General features: G+C 35.3%; 1 protein-coding gene across 6 annotated transcripts in view; it reads left to right on the top strand.

The window, feature by feature from the left end:
• Positions 1 to 18,393, top strand: part of LRRC49 (leucine rich repeat containing 49) — a 129,563-nt gene extending 111,170 nt beyond the window's left edge. For all 6 annotated transcript variants that reach the window (XM_019736012.3, XM_074328207.2, XM_019736013.3 and 3 more), the window contains 5 exons: positions 469 to 706; positions 1,906 to 2,091; positions 4,968 to 5,077; positions 10,884 to 11,037; positions 17,696 to 18,393. In XM_019736012.3, coding sequence (XP_019591571.1) covers positions 469 to 706; positions 1,906 to 2,091; positions 4,968 to 5,077; positions 10,884 to 11,037; positions 17,696 to 17,899 — 892 coding nt within the window. In that variant the 3' untranslated portion in view covers positions 17,900 to 18,393. The remainder of the gene's footprint in view (positions 1 to 468; positions 707 to 1,905; positions 2,092 to 4,967; positions 5,078 to 10,883; positions 11,038 to 17,695) is intronic.
• The last annotated feature ends 1,096 nt before the right edge of the window (positions 18,394 to 19,489 follow it).

The raw sequence follows: 19,489 nt of genomic DNA, 5'->3' as shown, positions 1-19,489 counted from the left end.
TCGTCCCAAGTGTTTTATAAACATATTTTTGTATTATATTGTTCTTGCTATAGAAATAGTGTTTTGTAAAATGAGGTTGTTGTTTTTTTCAGTCAGACAATGGAATACTATAGGTTAGGAAAATCTCTTTGTATTGACATGAAAAGATATCCATGGTACATTAAATGTATTGTTTTAAAACTAAATCGAGTATCAGTTATCTTTCATTGATGTAAATAGTCTGGGTTAAAAGGTGGGGTAGTTTTAATTAGCATGTGCGTCTTTTTGAATTAAAATATCTGAACAGAAGATAGTCCACAGAACTTCCACATATTCTATTGAAAATTAGTCCTCGGTGCTCCGGGTTTAACTGTTGAAATGCAAAAGTGAATATAGAATTTCAAATACCTTTTCCAAGAGGTCTTGATGTTCCGTTATTTCCTTTGTGTGATAAGGCTATCATTTAAAATCCTATGTCGGGTTTTCCAGGCCTCTGGACCCAGTGCTCACCAATGCTTTGCAAGGCTTGTCTGTCACGGACACACACCTGGTTGAAGTAGACGGGGACACCCTGTCCCTGTATGGCTCAGGGGCCCTGGAGTCTCTGGATCGGAACTGGAGTGTTCAAACAGCAGGAATGGTGACAACAGTGTCCTTCACTTTCATAGAATTTGATGAAATCGTCCAAGTGCTTCCCAAATTGAAGATGAAGTTCCCTAATTCTCTGGTAAACGTTTCCTTTTTGCAGTATGTTTGCGTTACTCTCAGTCACGACTTGTACGTTCAGGCCAAATGCCTGTTTTTAACTCTGATGCAGTTTCTGTCTGGCAGGGAGACGTATGCTTTTGTGTTGATTTTCTGGGCCTGGGATTTACATTAGTCTTTGTAAATGCCCTTGTAGTTTTCTGTTAATATTGCAAATGATCACTCTACAAAGTGATTTTTTTATGGAGTATAAAGGACTAATATAATTTTATTCAAATTATATATTTCTACTTTATCAAGCATTCACCAGGACCTCACCTAACCCTATATTATATATTCATTTATTGTACCTGCTATTAGTGGGACATGTCCTTTTTGATATAATTTCACACTAGTCCCTTAACAACATGTAAAATAATTTTAGTAGTGAATTAAAATTACTCTGAGAATTAGCCTTTTCCAATCATGGTATTATTGTATTCCTTATTGGTATGCATTTACAGAAACTGTGGTTTCCATAAGCAGTTCTTTCTTGAGTTTCTATTATTATTATGTTTTTCTCTGTTAGCCAAGTGATTTCTCTCACCTGCTCTTTTATAGTATTTTCCTCTTGCCACATCATTTTCTCTAGAGAAGACAGATAGAAGTGGAGACCGTATGTTTAGAAAAGAGCATCCAATTTCACAGGCAGAACACTTACTTTAGCATTTCAGTTTTAGTGACTTGATTTTCCTATAGCCAGTGTAACTCGCCTACATAGTAATTGGCAAGATGCAAGTATAATCACTAATTAGTTCTCTCAGAGGCATGTAAGCCCTGCGTGTATAAAGTTCTGAAAATTTCATTTCTGATCTTCCCTTTGTAGATTTAATTTCAGCAAAAAGTATATAACATCATTGTAATAAGTTATTGTATGTTTATATCATTTTAAGCATCTTAATTTGTTAATAAATAGGGGGATGTCCTTTGCAGGAGGGGAATCACTTTGAATTCAATATCGGATGCATTAATGGATGCATTAATGGATTTCATCAATGATGCTTTAGTTGGATTAAAGTTATGTAAGTTTAGTACGTCCAGTCGACTTGATGTAATTGAAAACACATTAGCTAAGCCTGAAGATTACAAATTACTTGGAGAATGATCAGTGAAGCTTCAATGTTAATATTTTAAGATGTTAAACTTAATGTTCAGCTCTTTTTGTTTGCTTTATTATTGCAGCACCTTAAATTCAAGGAAACAAATCTTGTGATGCTGCAGCAGTTTAACGCCTTAGCGCAGCTTCGACGCATCGACCAGCTGACGGTTGATCCTCAAGGAAACCCAGTTGTCAATTTTACGCTCTGGAAATATTATGTACTGTTTAGGCTGAGCCATTTCAGTATGCAGAAAATAAATGGGACAGAGGTAAGCTAAACACTCAGTCAAATGTAGACTAAAAATGGTCCTTTTTAAGGGAATAGTCATAAAAATGGTCACGAATTTAAGTAGCCATAGCAGAACTTTTGAGAAATACTGCTTTTTAATTATTTTTTCAAATCTTGACATTTAAAATGTTAAAGAGCTAAAAATGTATTTATCTATAAACTTCTAAAGCAGTGGACAAATTTTGAAAATAAAATAGTAACCCGGTCATGATGAATGGTAAATACTTTTACTAGGTTGTTGGTAAGCATTCAGAGAAGTAAAATGTTGGTAGAATGACAGTTTTGTTGTTTTTTGTTGTTGTTATTGTTTGTTTGTTTTAAAGAACATTTCTGTGGGTAGTGTGATCTTTGCATTTTAAAAAGTGCTTTGTAGAGTACCTGGCATGCCAAAGGGGTTGGGGAAGCAATACCCAAATGTGTCCTAATAAGGGCTGTGGCAGAGGAAGGGAAGAATAAAATGGGGGATAAAGAGAATGCACACAGGGCAAGAAGAATGATTTAAAAAAGAAGTGATGAGAAAGAGAAATAAGCAGAGAGAAAGGTAAAAGAAGAGAAAGAAAAAAAATGAGAGAAATAAAGGAAATAAAACAAGCGTAAGTAAATGTCTGGACTGCTTTGTTAATAGTGTGTAACAGCAGCCAGTGGCCATTGCATAACACAAGCCTGCAGCCCAGATAACTGGAAAATTATTAATAACACGTTGTTTTTCAGATTGATTCTGCTAAGCTCATCACAAATAATCCCCTAGCTATCCAAAGACCATGTTCTCTTTAAATATTATTTGGAAGAAAAAAGGAAATTATACTTCTCTACTGTGGAATTCCTGAACTGAACTTAAATAACCATCCAAAGGAAAAAAAAATCTTTAATATGCTGTTAGTATTGTTGTGATTATCTTTTAAAATTCAGAAGACCTCCTTACTGTAAGATGAACTGTAATGAGCTTTGCCGGCATGGTGGTAATAGCGACTATATTTCCCTGCAGCTGACACACTATTAAGTACCCCTGGCCTAGGACTCCAAAATCCAGCATCTTGTTAGGGAGACGGGAGGTCTCTGCGTCAGTGGATAAGAGCGATGTGAAATTCGCATCTGCCACGGTAGGCCCAGGACCAGAGGAGCAGCCATCTGTTGGAGATACAGGGCAAATCTGGACCCTTTAGATGACTATTCATTTCTCCAGCTAGTTCTCGAGAGATTTGATTCCGTCTTATGTACCCTTGTGTACCCTGTTGGGACTTCCCCATATAGGTTTTGAGTTCCTGGTCAAACCTCATAATTAGCTCAAAGGTTTCCAAAGCTACTTCCGGTTGCACCCTGGACTGGAAGCAGAATGATCATCTTGGCTGTGGGTAATTCTCCCTCATCATCGCCAACCTGCTATCCTGATTAACCCTAAAGAGTGTATTTACGAGACATAGATCACTACTAGAAGTATAGTAATTTATTTTAGAACCTTGAAATAGGAAGGAATAATATAATTATAGGAAGTAGAAAAGAATTAGAAAGGACCAATATAATTTATTTTGATTTAAAATTCCAAAAATGTCAATGCCAGGGATATTTGACCCTTTAATAAAAGACCTAAAATAAAGCTGCTGATCTCATCCTTGACAATATATAGTAATGTTACATTATATTTCTGCTTCTCTTTGTGTAAGAGAGAATGACATTGCTTGAGGTAGAGTGCAGCTGAATTATGAGCATCAAGACGAGAGGACGGAGTAGTGGCCTACAGTGGCCACTAGGTGACTATATCAGACCACACTACTTAGTTGTCAGCTGAAGAAGGATTTGTGGGAACAGCAGCCTCATTAACTATGCAAGTGTAGGGAGAGGGTGTCAGTCTGCATTGATTCACAAGCATAAGATGCTTGTGAATTATGGGTTTCTTTTCCAGAAAATGCCTGTGAAGTGTTAATAATGAATTTTTAAAAGATTCAAAATTTAACAGTATCAGGCTTTCTCAGCTTCAGCCTGTTGACATTTTGGGCTAGGTAATTCTTTGTTATGGAGTCTGTCCTATGCACTATCCCTTAGCAGCGTCCCTGGCCTCTACCCACTAGATGCTGGTAATACCCCTTTACCAGTCATGACAACCAAAAATGACTCCAGACATTGCGAAGTGTCCCCTAGGGGTCAAAATGGCCCTGGTTAGGAACCACTGAATTGTATAGACAAACTAATAGTATGTAAAATGCAAGCAACCCTATTATCTGTTGAAGAAAATATGCCCAGATATTAATCCAAGTCTTGCTTTTAGCTTTTAGTATTTTCTTGGTTAACATAGGAATGAGCCCTCACAGGGAGTACCTGTGATGAGTCATTTCTTGTAGTGTGAAAGACGGACATAACTTCATAACAAACAGGAATGTCCTTGCTAATCCAATGTCCCGTCTCTCAGGCAGGAATAAAATTATCCTTATAGGAGCAAGGTCTGAACAACACCTTGACTTACCTTTGAAACATTAAAATGAATCTATTTACATTGACATTTGGGAATTTTCCCTCCTACATCGTTCTACTCCAAGAAGCTATAGGATTTCTGCAAAAATTCATTAAGAATTTAAGGGGCCTCAGTATAATACTCAGAAAACATAGCTTCAAAGTCAGAGATATCTCATTTACTTCTAGTCATACTTCATCACCATGAGCCACATTTGTATGTCTTCATTCTAATTAAGCTCAGAAGAAAGGTAAATATCAATGAGAACCCTTTTCTTACAGCTCAGGAGAAGGTACTTTCCTGGACTAAAAAGAACATACTAAAATCTGGACATTTTATTGGAATTATGTTAATTGTATCAAGATAAGAGACAGTGTCATTTTTGACCCATCTGCATTGTATCTCTTCAGGTGACACAGAATGATATGATAATGGCTGAAAGGCTATTTGGAATCCTAGCACACGTAGCATCTTCTGAGTTACCTCAATACCGTGTGATTTCAATTCTGGGTGATGCCAGGTAACCTTTAATTTCTATAATTTTTATAGAATTATTCTTTCTAGAGAAAGGGATAAATCCCACACACCTCTTAACTGCCATTTATACATCCCATAAACATTTATCCTAAATTTGTTTTGTGGCTGGCCCTATTCAAAGTGTTAGGGATATAAAGATGAGTAAGACAAAGTTCTTACTCTTGTGTGGCTTACAAGCTAATAAGTTAAAGATATACGTAAGCAATTATAATGTTTCAGATGCTAAAAGAGGGGGCTGTAGAAGAGACCGACAGCATTTTGGAAGAATATTGGGAAGGTGTCACAAAGGAGGTAACATTTTATCTAGTTCTATAGGAATCAGTAGGATTATTTCAGGAGAAAGATCTGCAAAGGCAGATCTGTAAGTAGTTCAGTATAATTGGACCATGGGGTGATTGCGAATAGTGATAGGAAATGAAGCTAAAAAGATTGTGGTTTGGTTTGAAGAGCCTTGCAATCCATGCAAAACAAAAGTGAAAGCATGGCAGAACAATTGTGTGGTTAGATTTATGTTCTAGAACAGCTGCCATTTGGGCAGACAGAGGTGAAGGAATGGAGACCAATCAAGAGGCTGGTCTGTAGTCCCGGAGAGAGATTATCAGGGCCAGAACTAAGATGGTGAGGGTGGAGAAGAGGATAATTTAAAAAGTATCTAGAAGAGGTGTACCTGACGGAACACATTCATTGACAGGATGTGTCATGGATGGAGGGAGTAAAGCCACGGATGGTCTGTCATTCATGATTCAATTATAGATAAGAGAATTCAGGCTAGAGTAAGTAGGAAATAACTTACATACAAGGAGTTAGTTATCTACAAAATCATTGGAAGGGCTGGAGAAGCAGTCGCTAGACTGAGCCTAGAGAGGACTCCAGACTGATACCACAGAACCAGCCCACCAAGGCAACTGCCACCTTTGTTACAATCACGGAGCTGGGTGATCAGCAGACTGTTGTCTGAACTGCGAGCTCCAGGATTATACCACTTTAACTCTACTGGAGATCAGAAAGTTCCCCACTCCTGCCCCAGAGCCTGACTCCAGAGCCATGCCGTCCTGCTGTAATTTACACCAACAAAACGGGTATCACGTATGCTGTTCCTACTTCCCCACTTAGCTCAGTTCTGATTTCAGATCTTATCCAAGTGTGTCTGATTGGTGGAATCTAAATCCCATGAAAACCCACAGAACCACTCTGAGGAACAAATACTGAGGGAGGTACCACTACAAAATGAAGAGTGAATGCAGGAAATATGAAACAACGGATTCAATAAATGAATGTGTGGGGAAAAAATGAGCAAAAATTATAGTTGTGTGAAAAAAAATCACTGCCTGATGTGAAACAAATTTAATAACGTGAAGATAAAAATCCAGGAAAATCCTAAGAGAAAGGAAGTTCAAGTTTGCTAAGTTACTTTCCCGGATCGAGAAAAATAATAAGTATTAATTAACACCACACATTGATGGAAAAAAACATATGTTTAACTGTGTGTTATAAAATTTTAAATGCTACCATTAGAAAAAAAGTAGATGTATAATTTCTAAATCACTAAAAGTAAAAAACAAAAAAGCAGGAAGGGAAGGCAAAAAGAAGAAAGAGAAAAAAAAAAAAGCATGTCAGTTATCACAATAAATATTAAGGAATGAAATTCTCTTATTAATAGACAGTAGCTCTCAGATTGGGTAAAAATTTGAGTTACGTGTTATTTTTGAGAGCTATCTCTAAAGAAAGCAGTACATAAAGGTTGAAAATAAAGGGATGGAAAATATATAACAGGCAAATGCCAACCACAACAAATAAATATGGGAATATTAATACTAGTGATAATAGAATTGATGAAACCAAAAACTACAATCCACCAAAAAAGATAATAATTTTTAACTTAATATAACTAAGATCACAGCTTCTAAATATATCAACAAATACAAGTATACATTGAAAATTTCATAGTTATTATGGTAAATATTAATCTCTTTGATTAGTGGATCAAATAAGCCAAAATAAAAAAGAATATTGAGGATTTCAATAACTCATTTAAACAAATTATCAAATAAATATATTTAGAATTTTATTCCCATAACCTATTTCCAATTCAGAAAAAAACTATTCAAACGCCTAAGAAATGTTTGAAAAAAATTGAATATATATTAAGCTCAAAGAAAATCTCTTTGCATCCCAAAAACCATACTCATACAAATCACTTTCTCTAATTATAATATCATAAAATCATAAAATAATTAGCCAAAAACTTATCCAGTTGGAATTGGAAAAGCAAATAAACAGAAGCAAGTTCCCAGAAAACAAAATACAAATGCCTTTAAACTTAAAAAAAGATGTTTGACTTCAATCAAAGTTATAGGCATGAAAATTTTAAAACAATGAAGTAACTTTGTGGGGGCAGAATAAAAGTTTGATAACGTACAGCATGATGAAACAGGATTCGTATAGACTATTGGTGTTGAGGAACGTTGATACAACTTTTTTGCCACAATTTAGCAATATCTAACAAGTTGTTGTTAGGTACATGTGTTTTAACTTAGTGATTTCATGTAAAGGAATATTCTAGAGATAATGTTTTTTACATGAGCACAAATGTGTATGTCCAAGGATTTTCATTGCAGCCAGTGTTTGTAATAGCAAAAATATGAAAGCTCATTAAATGTCCATTAATAGAGGACCAATTACTTGTAGCTCTAAAAATTATTAGAGTTTCTGATATGAAACAGTCTCTAAGATCTCTTAGAAAGTAAAAATGCAAGATATACAACGATTGTATAATATGCTGTGATTTGTGAGAAATGGGGCATATATTTCAGAGATAGCCTTTAATTGTAATCCTAGAGACAATCATTTAAAAACAATTTAAATTGTGTAATTTAAATTGTTTTTAAATGATTGTCTCTAGGAGTTGAACTGATGACACTAGGGGGCCAGTGTGTCGAAGCTGACTTTTCACTCGTGTGTCTATACATACTGCTTGAATTATCTGTTTGACTTTTGTTCTGCTTTATTTTTGTTGTTGCTCTCCTTTTTATAATGATTATTGCTTTCTTTTTTAAAAAAGGATTTTAGAAAATACTTTTAACGTTTTTCGGTTAAAGAATAAGTAAAACCAAACTCATAAGTCACATACAAGTGAATTTGACAACAAGAACAGTGTATGTCAAAACCTGTGGGATGTGGCTAAAACTCTACTGAGAGGAAATTATATATCTTTAATATACTTACTAGAAAACAAGAAAGATTATAAATTAATGAGTGAGGCTTTTAATTAGAGAAGCTAGAAAATACCAAAGTGAAGTCAAATAAAATGGAGGTAAGAAATTCATAAAGATAACAACTTTTAAAGAAATAAATTGAAAAAAGAACAATTGTCCAATAAAAGCAAAATTTGACTCTTTATAAGGACCATTTTTAGAGGGAAATCCAAGAGCTCAACTATTAAACTTTTTTTAGAACTAGTCAGAATATGCAAAAAGGAGAACAGACATCTCTTCAACATACAAAAATAATTAATATTTCCTCATTACAATAATAAACTACTGAAAACATAGTATTAGAAAAAGTATCCTATTTATAGAGGCAATAAAAACTATAAACACCAGGAAATCCACCTGACACAAAGAAACTATGTAATAAAATGGAAATTAGGAATAATAAAGAAATCTTAAGAAATGGAGAGATATGCACTATTACTGATTTCAGAGACTTAATATTATAAACATGCAAACTCATTCAAATTGAATCACAAATTTACTAAATTCCCAATCAAAAATCATAATGAAGTTTCTTAGTAAACTGAACAAGATGAATTTGTATCTTAGGAAGGCGTTCATCATCCCAAATTTATAAAAATACTGTACTATACTTTCTAATACTTCCATAAGGTTTGACACATTTACCTCACAAAAATAGCCTTAAAAGCATTTAAGCCAAAAGTTGAGAGCACTACAAATCCACATTACATTGGAAAGTTTTAATGTACCTCTGAGCAATTAATAGAAAAAAGATAAAATAGTTGAATAACATGATTAATAATTTGAGTTACTAGACATTTAGAGAACATTGCCCCCAACAACTGCAGAATGTACATTCTTTTCAAGCGTTTAGGGAGTATTTATAAAAATTGACCCAATACTCTCTGTAAAGCAAATGTCAACGGATTCCATGTTCCTCTGTTAAAATGTAAGTAAGCATTAACTTGATTACAAAATGTTAACTAGGAAATCCCCCCCGTATTTGAAAATTAAGTAACATTTCTAAGTAAACCACAGGTTAAAGACAATTTCATAATGGAAATTTGAAACTACCTTGAACTGAAATACAATGAAAATACTATGTTTTGAAACTTGGGGGATCAAGTTACATGGTGATAATGGGAACCATTTTAGCCTTGAAATGGGTATATCAGGAAAGAATAAAGGCTAAAAATGAATGAGCTAGACATTACGGCTAAAGAAATTAGAGAAAGAACAGCAAAATAATTGTGAAGAAAGCTAAAGAAAAGAAATAATGATATTAAAAACAGAATTAATGAAAGGTTGATTATTTGAAAAGACTAATAAAAGTGATATAAAATGTATGTTTACATTGCTCTTATAATACTAAAATTGATAAAGAAAATAAATGCAGGTAAAGATCTCTATTACTTTTTTCTTTATAAATGTGAGAATATTATACTGCCTATAATCCAATAAAAAGAATTGATTAGGTAAATTGTGATGTACATCATAACTGAATTTTAGGTGTTCATTGAAATTATTAGTTTTTAATGACATGGAAAATGCTTATTTTATAACATTAAGTGAAGCGGTATACAGAATTGGATGTTTAATATGACGGTAACGTTTTACAAAAATTCATAGAAAAAGCCTAGAAAGAACTATGTTGAATGTGAACAATGTTATAGAAATATAGATTTATGAGCGGTTTTTATCTAGTTCTCTATCCTTTTCAAACTTTGTGCTCCTTACAATTTCTAAAATGATTGTGTTACAGTATTAAATTGGAAAAAGAAACTTTAAAAGCGATATTCCTCTTCTGCTCCCAATCTTGAGTTCACAGTTCACAGTGAAATAGTAATATCACTTCGTTTATAGACACCCTAAGTGGTGGAAACCAGAAAACGACTTCCATGGGGGATGAGGTGTTGTCCTCTGGAATTCTAGGCTTACGGTTCTGTAAGTGATACTATGAGCACTGTTTATGTGCTTTTTGATAATCAAATGAGGCTCCCTGTTTCATTATTTACCTCCTACTGGAATCTTGTCCTGATATGCTGACAGTTGGAAGTTTTTGGTTTTCTGTCTGTTTTGATTTTGCCTAAATCAAAATTAAACCAGTATCCCATTCCATTTTCTAGCTATGAGAAATCCTACTGAACTGCATAATGGAATTATGAATAGTTTGTGTGATTTATAAGAGGGTAACTAACTTATAATATGGGATAGAAGGAGTTTGAAAATTTGGCCTACTACATCTTTAATATGGTTGTTTTATGCTCTGTGATTATTTAAGTTTTACATTGATTTTTGTAAGATAGATCTTTTTTTCACTTAGAAATGCTTGAGACAAGTTTATGTTGATGATTGGAAGTTATGAAACAAAAGAATTTGGGTTGAATAACTTAGTTAGTAGAAAAATTGGGGCATTGAAACTGAGCTCAAATAAACTCAAACTCATAAAACAGATACTCAAAAGAATATATGTTCCCCTCTAAAATCAACAAAAATTGATATATTTTAATAAACCGATTAAATAACTCTCTCAATCTCTTTATTGTCTTTCTATAGGAAGAAGCAATTCCGGTATCTGCAAGAAACCAAAGGGAAAAAACCTGGTATTGTCAACGAAGAAAATAATGATAGCAAAAGACTTGTAGGAGAAAACACAAATCGGGCTATGCTAAATTATACCACAAGAGAATTTTATAATGAAAAGCTAGAGGTAAAACTTCCATTGATTTTTGGAATCTAGTGCCTGGATATATCCCACATGGCTTAGGACTTGGTGGTTGTACATTTTTCCCTTAATGAGTTAAGATAACCTGTTTTGTTCTAGAATGTTAGCCAGCCTTATACATACAAAGCTGGGGACAGTAGGCACGAAGGCATTAGGAAGAGGTAGAGCCCATAGTTCCAATATCTTCATTTCTGCAGAAAAACAAAAAATGTTCAAAAGAAATCTGTACCAAAAATCTAGACCAAAGTAAGACCTAATCTCTCCGAATTAAGAAAAGCCATATAGCCTCGCTGTGAGGATTTAACTAGCTCATGGCAAACTGGCAGAGGCCACATTATGAGCATTTCACATAATTCAACACCCACTACATTTAAAAAATATATATAGGATAAATAGAAATTGGATAGTAAACGGCATGCGTGATGGGGGAAACTCTAGAAACATTAGGAACGGTGGTAGGTAGAATTCTAACTAAGATGGCCTCCATGAGTCCCAGCCCCTGGAGCCACACTTTTGTATAAAACCCTCCCCTAAGCTCAAGTAAAACCTATGACCTGCTTTTAACCAATGAAATATGGCAAGTGTAAAGGAATTTTGCAGACATAATTAAGATCCCTAATTAGTTAACTGAGCGGGCATGACCGAATCAGGCAAGTCCTTTAAAAAAGGACTCAAGATTTCCCTGAGAGATTCTCCTACTGGCCTTAAAGTAGTAAGCCACCATATTTTGAGATGGTCACATGGCAAAGAACTGTGAAAAGCTTCTAGAGAGCAGCCCCTGCTGACAGCCATCAAGAAAATGGGACTTTAAGTCCTGCAACTGCAAGGAAGTGAATTCTGCCAACAACCACTTAAGCTTAGAAGAAAACCCCAAGCTTCAGAAAATGACACAGCCTGGCCAGCACCTTGACTGAAGCCTCGTGAAGTCCTGAGCGAAGCGTTCAGCTCAGCCATGCCTGGACTGATTCATGGAAACTGTGACATGTAGATGTGTGTTGTTTTAAGTCACGAGGTTTGAGGTGATGTGTGCACAAGCCATAAGACACTAATGTACCACTGCAGTCAGTACTGAGACGAGGGTGTTCAGTATCTTCATTATTATTTATCAAAACAAACAAAGTGATGAGACGAAAGACAGAAATCATTGGAAACTTGAAAAGAAGGGAGTGAACTTACTTTCTGCAGTCAATATTATTGATTACCTGGGAATCCCAAGAGAATTAATTGGGGAACTATAAAAGCTGTAAGAACATTATTCCATAATGGAGCAGAAATCAACAACTGCCATATATATAAATAACAACCAAAAAGTAAATACAATGGAAAAAAAGACCCAACTCACAGTAGCAACACAAAAAAATAAAATACCTAGTAATAACTAATAAATATGCAAGAGCTATATGAAGTAAACTAAAATATTAATGAAGCACACAAAAGATTTGTGCAAATGGAAAACCTACCATGTTTTGGATAAGAAGGATCTAAAGCAAACCATATCAGCCTTCCTTAAGTTAGTTTAAAAATGTAATATTATCCCAATAAAAATACAAAAATTTTTCATCAAGGTTATTTTGTAAACAAGTTGATCCTACAGTATCTGTGGGAAAAATAAATAAATAGCCATAAAAACTCCAGAAAAGAAAAACAATGAGAAGTCTAGCACTACTAGATATTAAGGCATCTTATAAAGTCTTATCAAAACAGGATGGTTATGAAGAGATAACCTAATGGAATAGAATGAAAAGTCAAGTATACATCTAAATACAAAAGAGAATTTATTGTATGATAAAGAATAATCTCAAACAAGTCAAATGTATGATCCAATAACTATTTGGGAATAATTAGGGAACTGAGAAAAAAAAGTGGGATTTAGACATTATATCTTAATGGATATAAATTCCAAATGGATCAGAGATTTTAAAGTTTATAATGAAAGCACAAAAATATTATACAAGAAATGGAAAATTAATGTGTAGCATTGAGATGAGAAAGACCTTCAGGGGAATAAAATAAGCAAAGACAAGGGACAAACTGAAAAAATAGTTTGCAATAATCTCCCTAAATTATGAAGAGCTCTTAGAAAATGGATCAGCAATTCAATATAGGTTGTATTACTTATTCAAAAGCAAATTTTAAATAATATACAATTTACCACTGTAGCAAACATTGTGGGAATGAATAATAAAATATGTATAAGCCCTTTATGGAGGTTTCAATAAAATTTTATTGAAAGACATTGAAGAGAAGCTAAATAGAGAGTTGATGTTCATGGACAGAAACTTTTTACATGATAAAAATGTCACTTCTTTTTAAATCCATCCATAAATATAAGGCAGTTCTAGTCGAAATTTGGACAGGGTTGTTTGTGGAACTTCACCAGTTGATCATAAAAGCTATCTGACAGAGCAAAGTTTTAAAATAAATTATCTAATACACCTAAAATACACAAGAGTAAAAGTGGGAGAACTTGCCCTACTAGATATAAAGTATTATTTATGTCGTAAGAATGAAGGCAGTGTAGGAATAGACTAATAGACCCATGGACAGAATAGAGAACGAGAAAGACTGCATCTATATGGGAAACTTTGTACAGAGCAGGCATTGCAGACTAGTGTGGAAAGACCACGTAATAAGTGGTACTGAGGAAACCCTACTTTACACCATACAGCAAAAATTAACTACAGATCAAATAAACACATATAAAAAGCAAAACTTTAAAGTTCTTGTTTAAAAACAATCCTTATGACCTTGGTTGGGTAGGCTATGATTTTCTAACACACTAAGGGCACAAACTAGAAAGAAAAAAAAATTAAGAAATTTGGCAATCAAGGTCGTTGGTTGTTGCTGTGTTTTTTTTAAAAAAATATATATATATATATAACAGAAATAATTTCAGTGGAGTCATAAGCAAAGTCCCGATTAAAGGAGTTTGAGCAGTAAATAAGCAAGAAATAAAGACAGGGAATGTTGACTCCTATTTTGAGAAATACTAAAGGGAAAAGAAGGAATCTGAGGTCACATATTTTGGAAAGAACACTAGGCCACTAGGAGACCTGGGTTTGAGCCCGATTCTACCCCTTATTACCTGAGAGACCTTGCCCAAGTCCCTTAATTACTCTATTGACTCACAACCCATCATTCCTTCACTTATACCACACTCCCTACTTCTTGAAAAATATTGAAATCCCTGAAGCACAAAGTGCTCAGTCTCTCTCTGTACATCCTGAGTTGTTGAGAATGAATTGGAGTTCCTCACAAATCACGGAAGGCAGACCCTTTTCATTATATGTATGGCACGTCCAATTACACATATGACACGTATACTGTGTCGCGTGGTAATTGGCCATCCATTCTCCTGACTCATTCTAAAAATGATTAATGATGGGTTTGGAATCAGAGAGCTCAAAGGGACTTTAGAATCCAATCCTGTTCTTAGACAGATGAGGAAAACTGGAAACAGGTGACTATTCACGATTGCGTGGCACGTTATTAACTGAGCTGCCTCCAGGACTCAGGCCTTCCGCTTCCTGACCTGGGCCTCTTCCCCAGTATATCACACCCCTTTCTGAAGTCTTTCTGGCCACCCAGTGCAAAAGGGGTTATATGTGAACACTGATTATATTTGCTGTCTAAAATCTCATGCAGCACTTATTTACTGTTTAGTTTTTTTAAGTTATAATAACTTTCCATATGTTTAGGCCATCTCTCCAACTAGACTGCAAGTTCTTCAAGGACTAGATTAGGGTTGTCTCTAGGCAAATATTGGCTGATGATGTCTAATCCTAAACAAGTCTCTCAACTTCTGTTGACCTTAGTTTCCCATTTATAAAATGGAGATGTGGATTAAATCCAAGTACAATTGTCATTATAGTTAAAATTGCTTTATAACAAATCCCACCATTGACCTACTTTGTTCCCCCAACACCATCTTCATGACAACAAACTTTTAGTTCAATGAAATAATATAAACAATATTGTATAGAGTTCATCTCATCAGGATTGAATTTGTAAACAACTTGCTTTATGGATTACACAGGGATATTGTGGGATAGAAAAACAAATAAGGATATGAAAGCATCTGAGAAGGAAACAAGCATTGTTCAAAGAGCATCAGCTCTTTGCCGTGTCCGGGCAAGAGAGGCATCTCTCATGTGGTCCTTACGAGTATCATCCTGGACAGGTGGATATGTCATGCTGGCAGATACCTGATGAGTTTCAGACTAACAGGTGCAGAGTCATTGGCTTAGTGGAAGGAAGAAATGATGAAGCAAAAATGCTTTCAAACACAGTTACTAAATTCACAATTACTATAACATGTTTATGAAGAAGTAATGGAAGAAACTATAGCAGCAAATTATAAAGGACCAAAAATTGCACTCTGCCAATTATAAAAAGTTTATGTTCGTTTGTATTATGTATAAATTATTTAACAAGACACATCATTTAAGCATTCTTTAAATTTTTATTATCCCTAAATTGCTATAAAATGTTTTCCAGCCTTACTGCTAGAAGTTTATATTTTTTACATTCAAAATCATGTTTTAAGAAACTTAGAAGTCTGCAAAGAGGGGCATTCATTAAGTGTGCTCTGTATAAATACACCACTCATTGTAAAACGAAGCTCATTTTAGTACTGATCTCTGGTGATTCACACTTGTCTTTCCTCCTGGTAGTCCCTGTGTAGCCCAGAATTACCGAGCATTAAAAGGGAGCAGCTAAATGTTCTCATCAACAAGCTTAGTGCAGGTGACTAAGTCCCAGGCTATATTTCAGAGCTAGAGATGGTTCATCAGAGGAGCAGCCAGCTGGAACCATCTGTGATTTATCGCCCATCACAATCTATACATATTTTTATGACAGGTCAACCCATGACCTGTTGTTTTTAGCACATGAGCTAAATCAAATCAGCATGTTGACCCCTGAATGGTGACTAATTATTTAGAAAAATCTTATATGTCATAAGAAAATTTCCAAAATATGCCTCTGTTAGGGAATAGTGACAATTGAGACTCATCATTGACTTACATTAATTAATCAAGGATCTAAAACATATTTGGTTGTTTTAAAATTGTGAAAATCTGGAAAAGGAATAGAACGAAAGAGGGAAAAGCACTCATGTTCTCACAACACGGACTATCTTAATAATACTTCAGTATATTTTCTTCCAATAGTTTTGTGTATAATTTTTGTAACTTTTTAATGAAAATTTCAAACATACAGCAAAGTTGAAAGAGTTTTACAATAAACACCCGTATACCCAAACCTAGATTATGCTATTAACTTGCTTTGTCGTATATCTATGCATCTACCCATCCTCTATACATCAGAAATCCACCTTATTAATTCATTTACAGTAATTGCAGATGTTAGCATGCTTCTCCTTAAATAATTCAGCATGCATATCATGAATTAGTGTTCAGTGTTTGCCATAGTTTCTTCTTTTGAGGTAAAATTTATGTACAATGCAACACAAATCTTAGATGTAAGTTTTGACAAATACATACACTTGTATAGCCCAACCTCTATCAAAATTTCATTTTTTCTTTTTCTTTTTGCACTGCACATTGTAATGTATTTCCTTGTCATTATAAATCTTACTAAGTGTAATTTTAACGTCAATATGTGTTGATATTTTAAATTTAACCCTTTAATTCATCTTGAAATTATTTTGGTGTTCTGATTTGAGTTGGAGGTTTCAATAGATCCTTTCCAAGTAGTTAAACCTATGGTCTCATTGACATTTATTATTTCTTTTCTTCTTCATTGATGTGAGTTGATTTCCTTCTAATTCTGATTATCTGATCTAGTCCACTGATCTTTCCATATATATTATGACATTTTCTATCATCATGCCTTTATACTCCCCAAAAGTATCAATAGCCAGAAATAATGTTGAATGCTTACATTAAACAAAACGGCTTTGTTTCAGTTTCTGGGATGAAACGGGCCCAGTGCTCGAATATTCTTTGGTCCAAAACTTCCAGTGCTGGGTTTTGAACCCAGGTTTTTCAAGAGCAGACCGCCAGACCCAGAAGTTGAGTGGGGACACTTTCTTTGGAAGGCCAACTTCTGGGTCCCAGGCTTGTATATACTCGTATTTCCTCTTCCTCTTTGAACACTTTCCCCTACTTTGTCTACATGGCCTAGGCCACGTAAGTCGGTGTAATGTACCACTACTTGCTTTCCTTAAATACAGAGTGAATTCAGAGTATGGCCATTTAAGGTATGTATATGGCTATTAACTGACCTCATGCCAATTAGACTGTCAGTATCAGTACTCTGGCACATTTACCACCAGAAGCCATGAATCTGTGTGTTCAGCTGACTTGTGTGAGCTGAAGTACCTGAACTGAGAAAGGAGAATGTCTACCAAGGGAGAAACAGTCGTTATGATCCAGTGAGTCCAATAAAAAAGCACATTGTCTCAGCGTTGTCAGCAGAGGCAGGAGAGGCCGGGGAAGTAGGGGCCCCTGATTGGCTGTCGTTACTCAGGCAGAGCTGTGTGCAGACTGTCTCGGGAAGAGCTGCTGCTCTGACGGGTGGGGGTCCGAACAGATTATCTCAAGTTTCTCTGGTTCAGCTCATCGTTGCTTTGGCTTTTGGATTAATTATGATTAAATGCAAATTTTTCTTTTGTTAACAGGAAATAAAGGAAAAAAAGAAATTCTGCCAGATGTATATAGAGGACCTTGTGAAGGAAGCCACAGAAATCAACAAGAAAAATGAGGCTTTGCAGAAGCTCTGGCCACAGATGTTCATTGAGCTTGTCAGGGATGCGGTCATAGAGATCCGCAGCAAAAACTCCTATATGAAGCTTTGCCTACAGCAGATAACTGACCAAAAATAGAAATGGCTTGTCGTTGATTTTAGCAGTTTTATGTTCTTGAGGGTTGAAAATGTGTAGGTTAAACATGTTCAAACAATAACCCTCTCCTACAAACTAGAAAGACTTAGCATCAAACCATGATTGCCTACTGTTCTCGTACTAGTTACAGGTTAGGAAGGAAAGGAGGAAAGCCAGAGAAAGGGAGGGTGAATTTCCTGTAGATGATGACCAAACAACCTTTGGGAACTAAGCAGTTTTTAGAGATAGCTTGGGCCTTCAACTCGCACTGCATCTTAGGGTCTTGCTTGGAATGGTGGCCCCTGCTGTAGCCCACAGCACGGTGTTTGCTCATGCTTTAGCATGAGCTGCTTTTACCTTCTTTCAGCTGATCATTTCCAGTTATTTGCCTCTTTATTTTATGTCATGATCTCAAAGCCAAAAATATGTTCTTTTTATGTTTATAATTAAACTTATTAATCAATTAGTAAAAAAATAAAGGTGTATTTGCCTCCTTATTTTAGTCAGAATTATCATTTTATTGTATGTTCCCCTTTAGTTTCTTTAGAAGACGGTGACTGGGAGCCCTTCTCTTCACTTATATAGGAAGAGGTTCTGATCTTGTGGGACGCCCCTCAGGGCGCCACAGGAGATCCAGAAGGTCACTGTGGGAAGAAAATACGAAAACGAGTCAGAACTGGGGCGGGAAGATCCTTAGTGAATGGAAAATGCAGTTACAAATCAGTAAGTCGTCTCCCCTGAAAGGGGTTTCATTCTATAGTTAGATATTCTGGGACTCTTTTTCGTCTGGTACCCACCTGGCACTATACATAGTTATTACCATATTATTGACTATATTCCCTATGCTTTACATACCCATGACTACTTTGTAGTAACCAATTTGTACTTCTTAATCCCTTCCCCTTTTCACGCACCCCCCCAATACCCCTCCCATCTGGCAACTATCAAAATGTTTTCTCTGTCTATGAGTTTGTTTCTGTTTTGTTTGTTAATTTTGTTCTTTAGATTCCACATATAAGCGAAATCACATTGCATCTGTCTTTCTCTGTCTAATATACTCCACGCAGCACAACACCCTCCAAGTCCATCTATGCCGCTGCAGATGGCAAGACCCCACTCCCTTCCATGGCTGAGCAATATTGCATTGTATGTATGTACCTCCTCTTCTATATCCATTCATCCTCTGATGGACACCCAGGCTGCCTTCACATCTTGGCCATTGTAAACAATGCTGTAATGAACATATGGATGCACACGTCCCCTCAAAGTAGCGTTTTGGGATTCTTGGGATAAATACCCAGAAGTGGGATTACTGGGTCCTTCTTTGTTCTTATAGCCTTTGTTTTAAACTCTATATTGTCTGGTACAAGTATCACCACCTCAGCTTTTTTTTTTTCTTTTTTTTTTTTTTTTTTTTTTAAATTAAATTTATTGGGGTGACAATTGTTAGTAAAATTACATAGATTTCAGGTGTACAATTCTGTATTACATCATCTATAAATCCCATTGTGTGTTCATCACCCAGAGTCAGTTCTTCCATCACCATATATTCGATCCCCCTTACCCTCACCTCCCCCCCCCACCCCCCTTACC

The sequence above is a fragment of the Rhinolophus sinicus genome, chromosome 3 (assembly GCF_057876585.1).
Source record: "Rhinolophus sinicus isolate RSI-liver-muscle chromosome 3, RSI-T2T, whole genome shotgun sequence".
NCBI lineage: Eukaryota > Metazoa > Chordata > Mammalia > Chiroptera > Rhinolophidae > Rhinolophus > Rhinolophus sinicus.
This window is presented reverse-complemented; position numbering and strand designations above follow the sequence as displayed.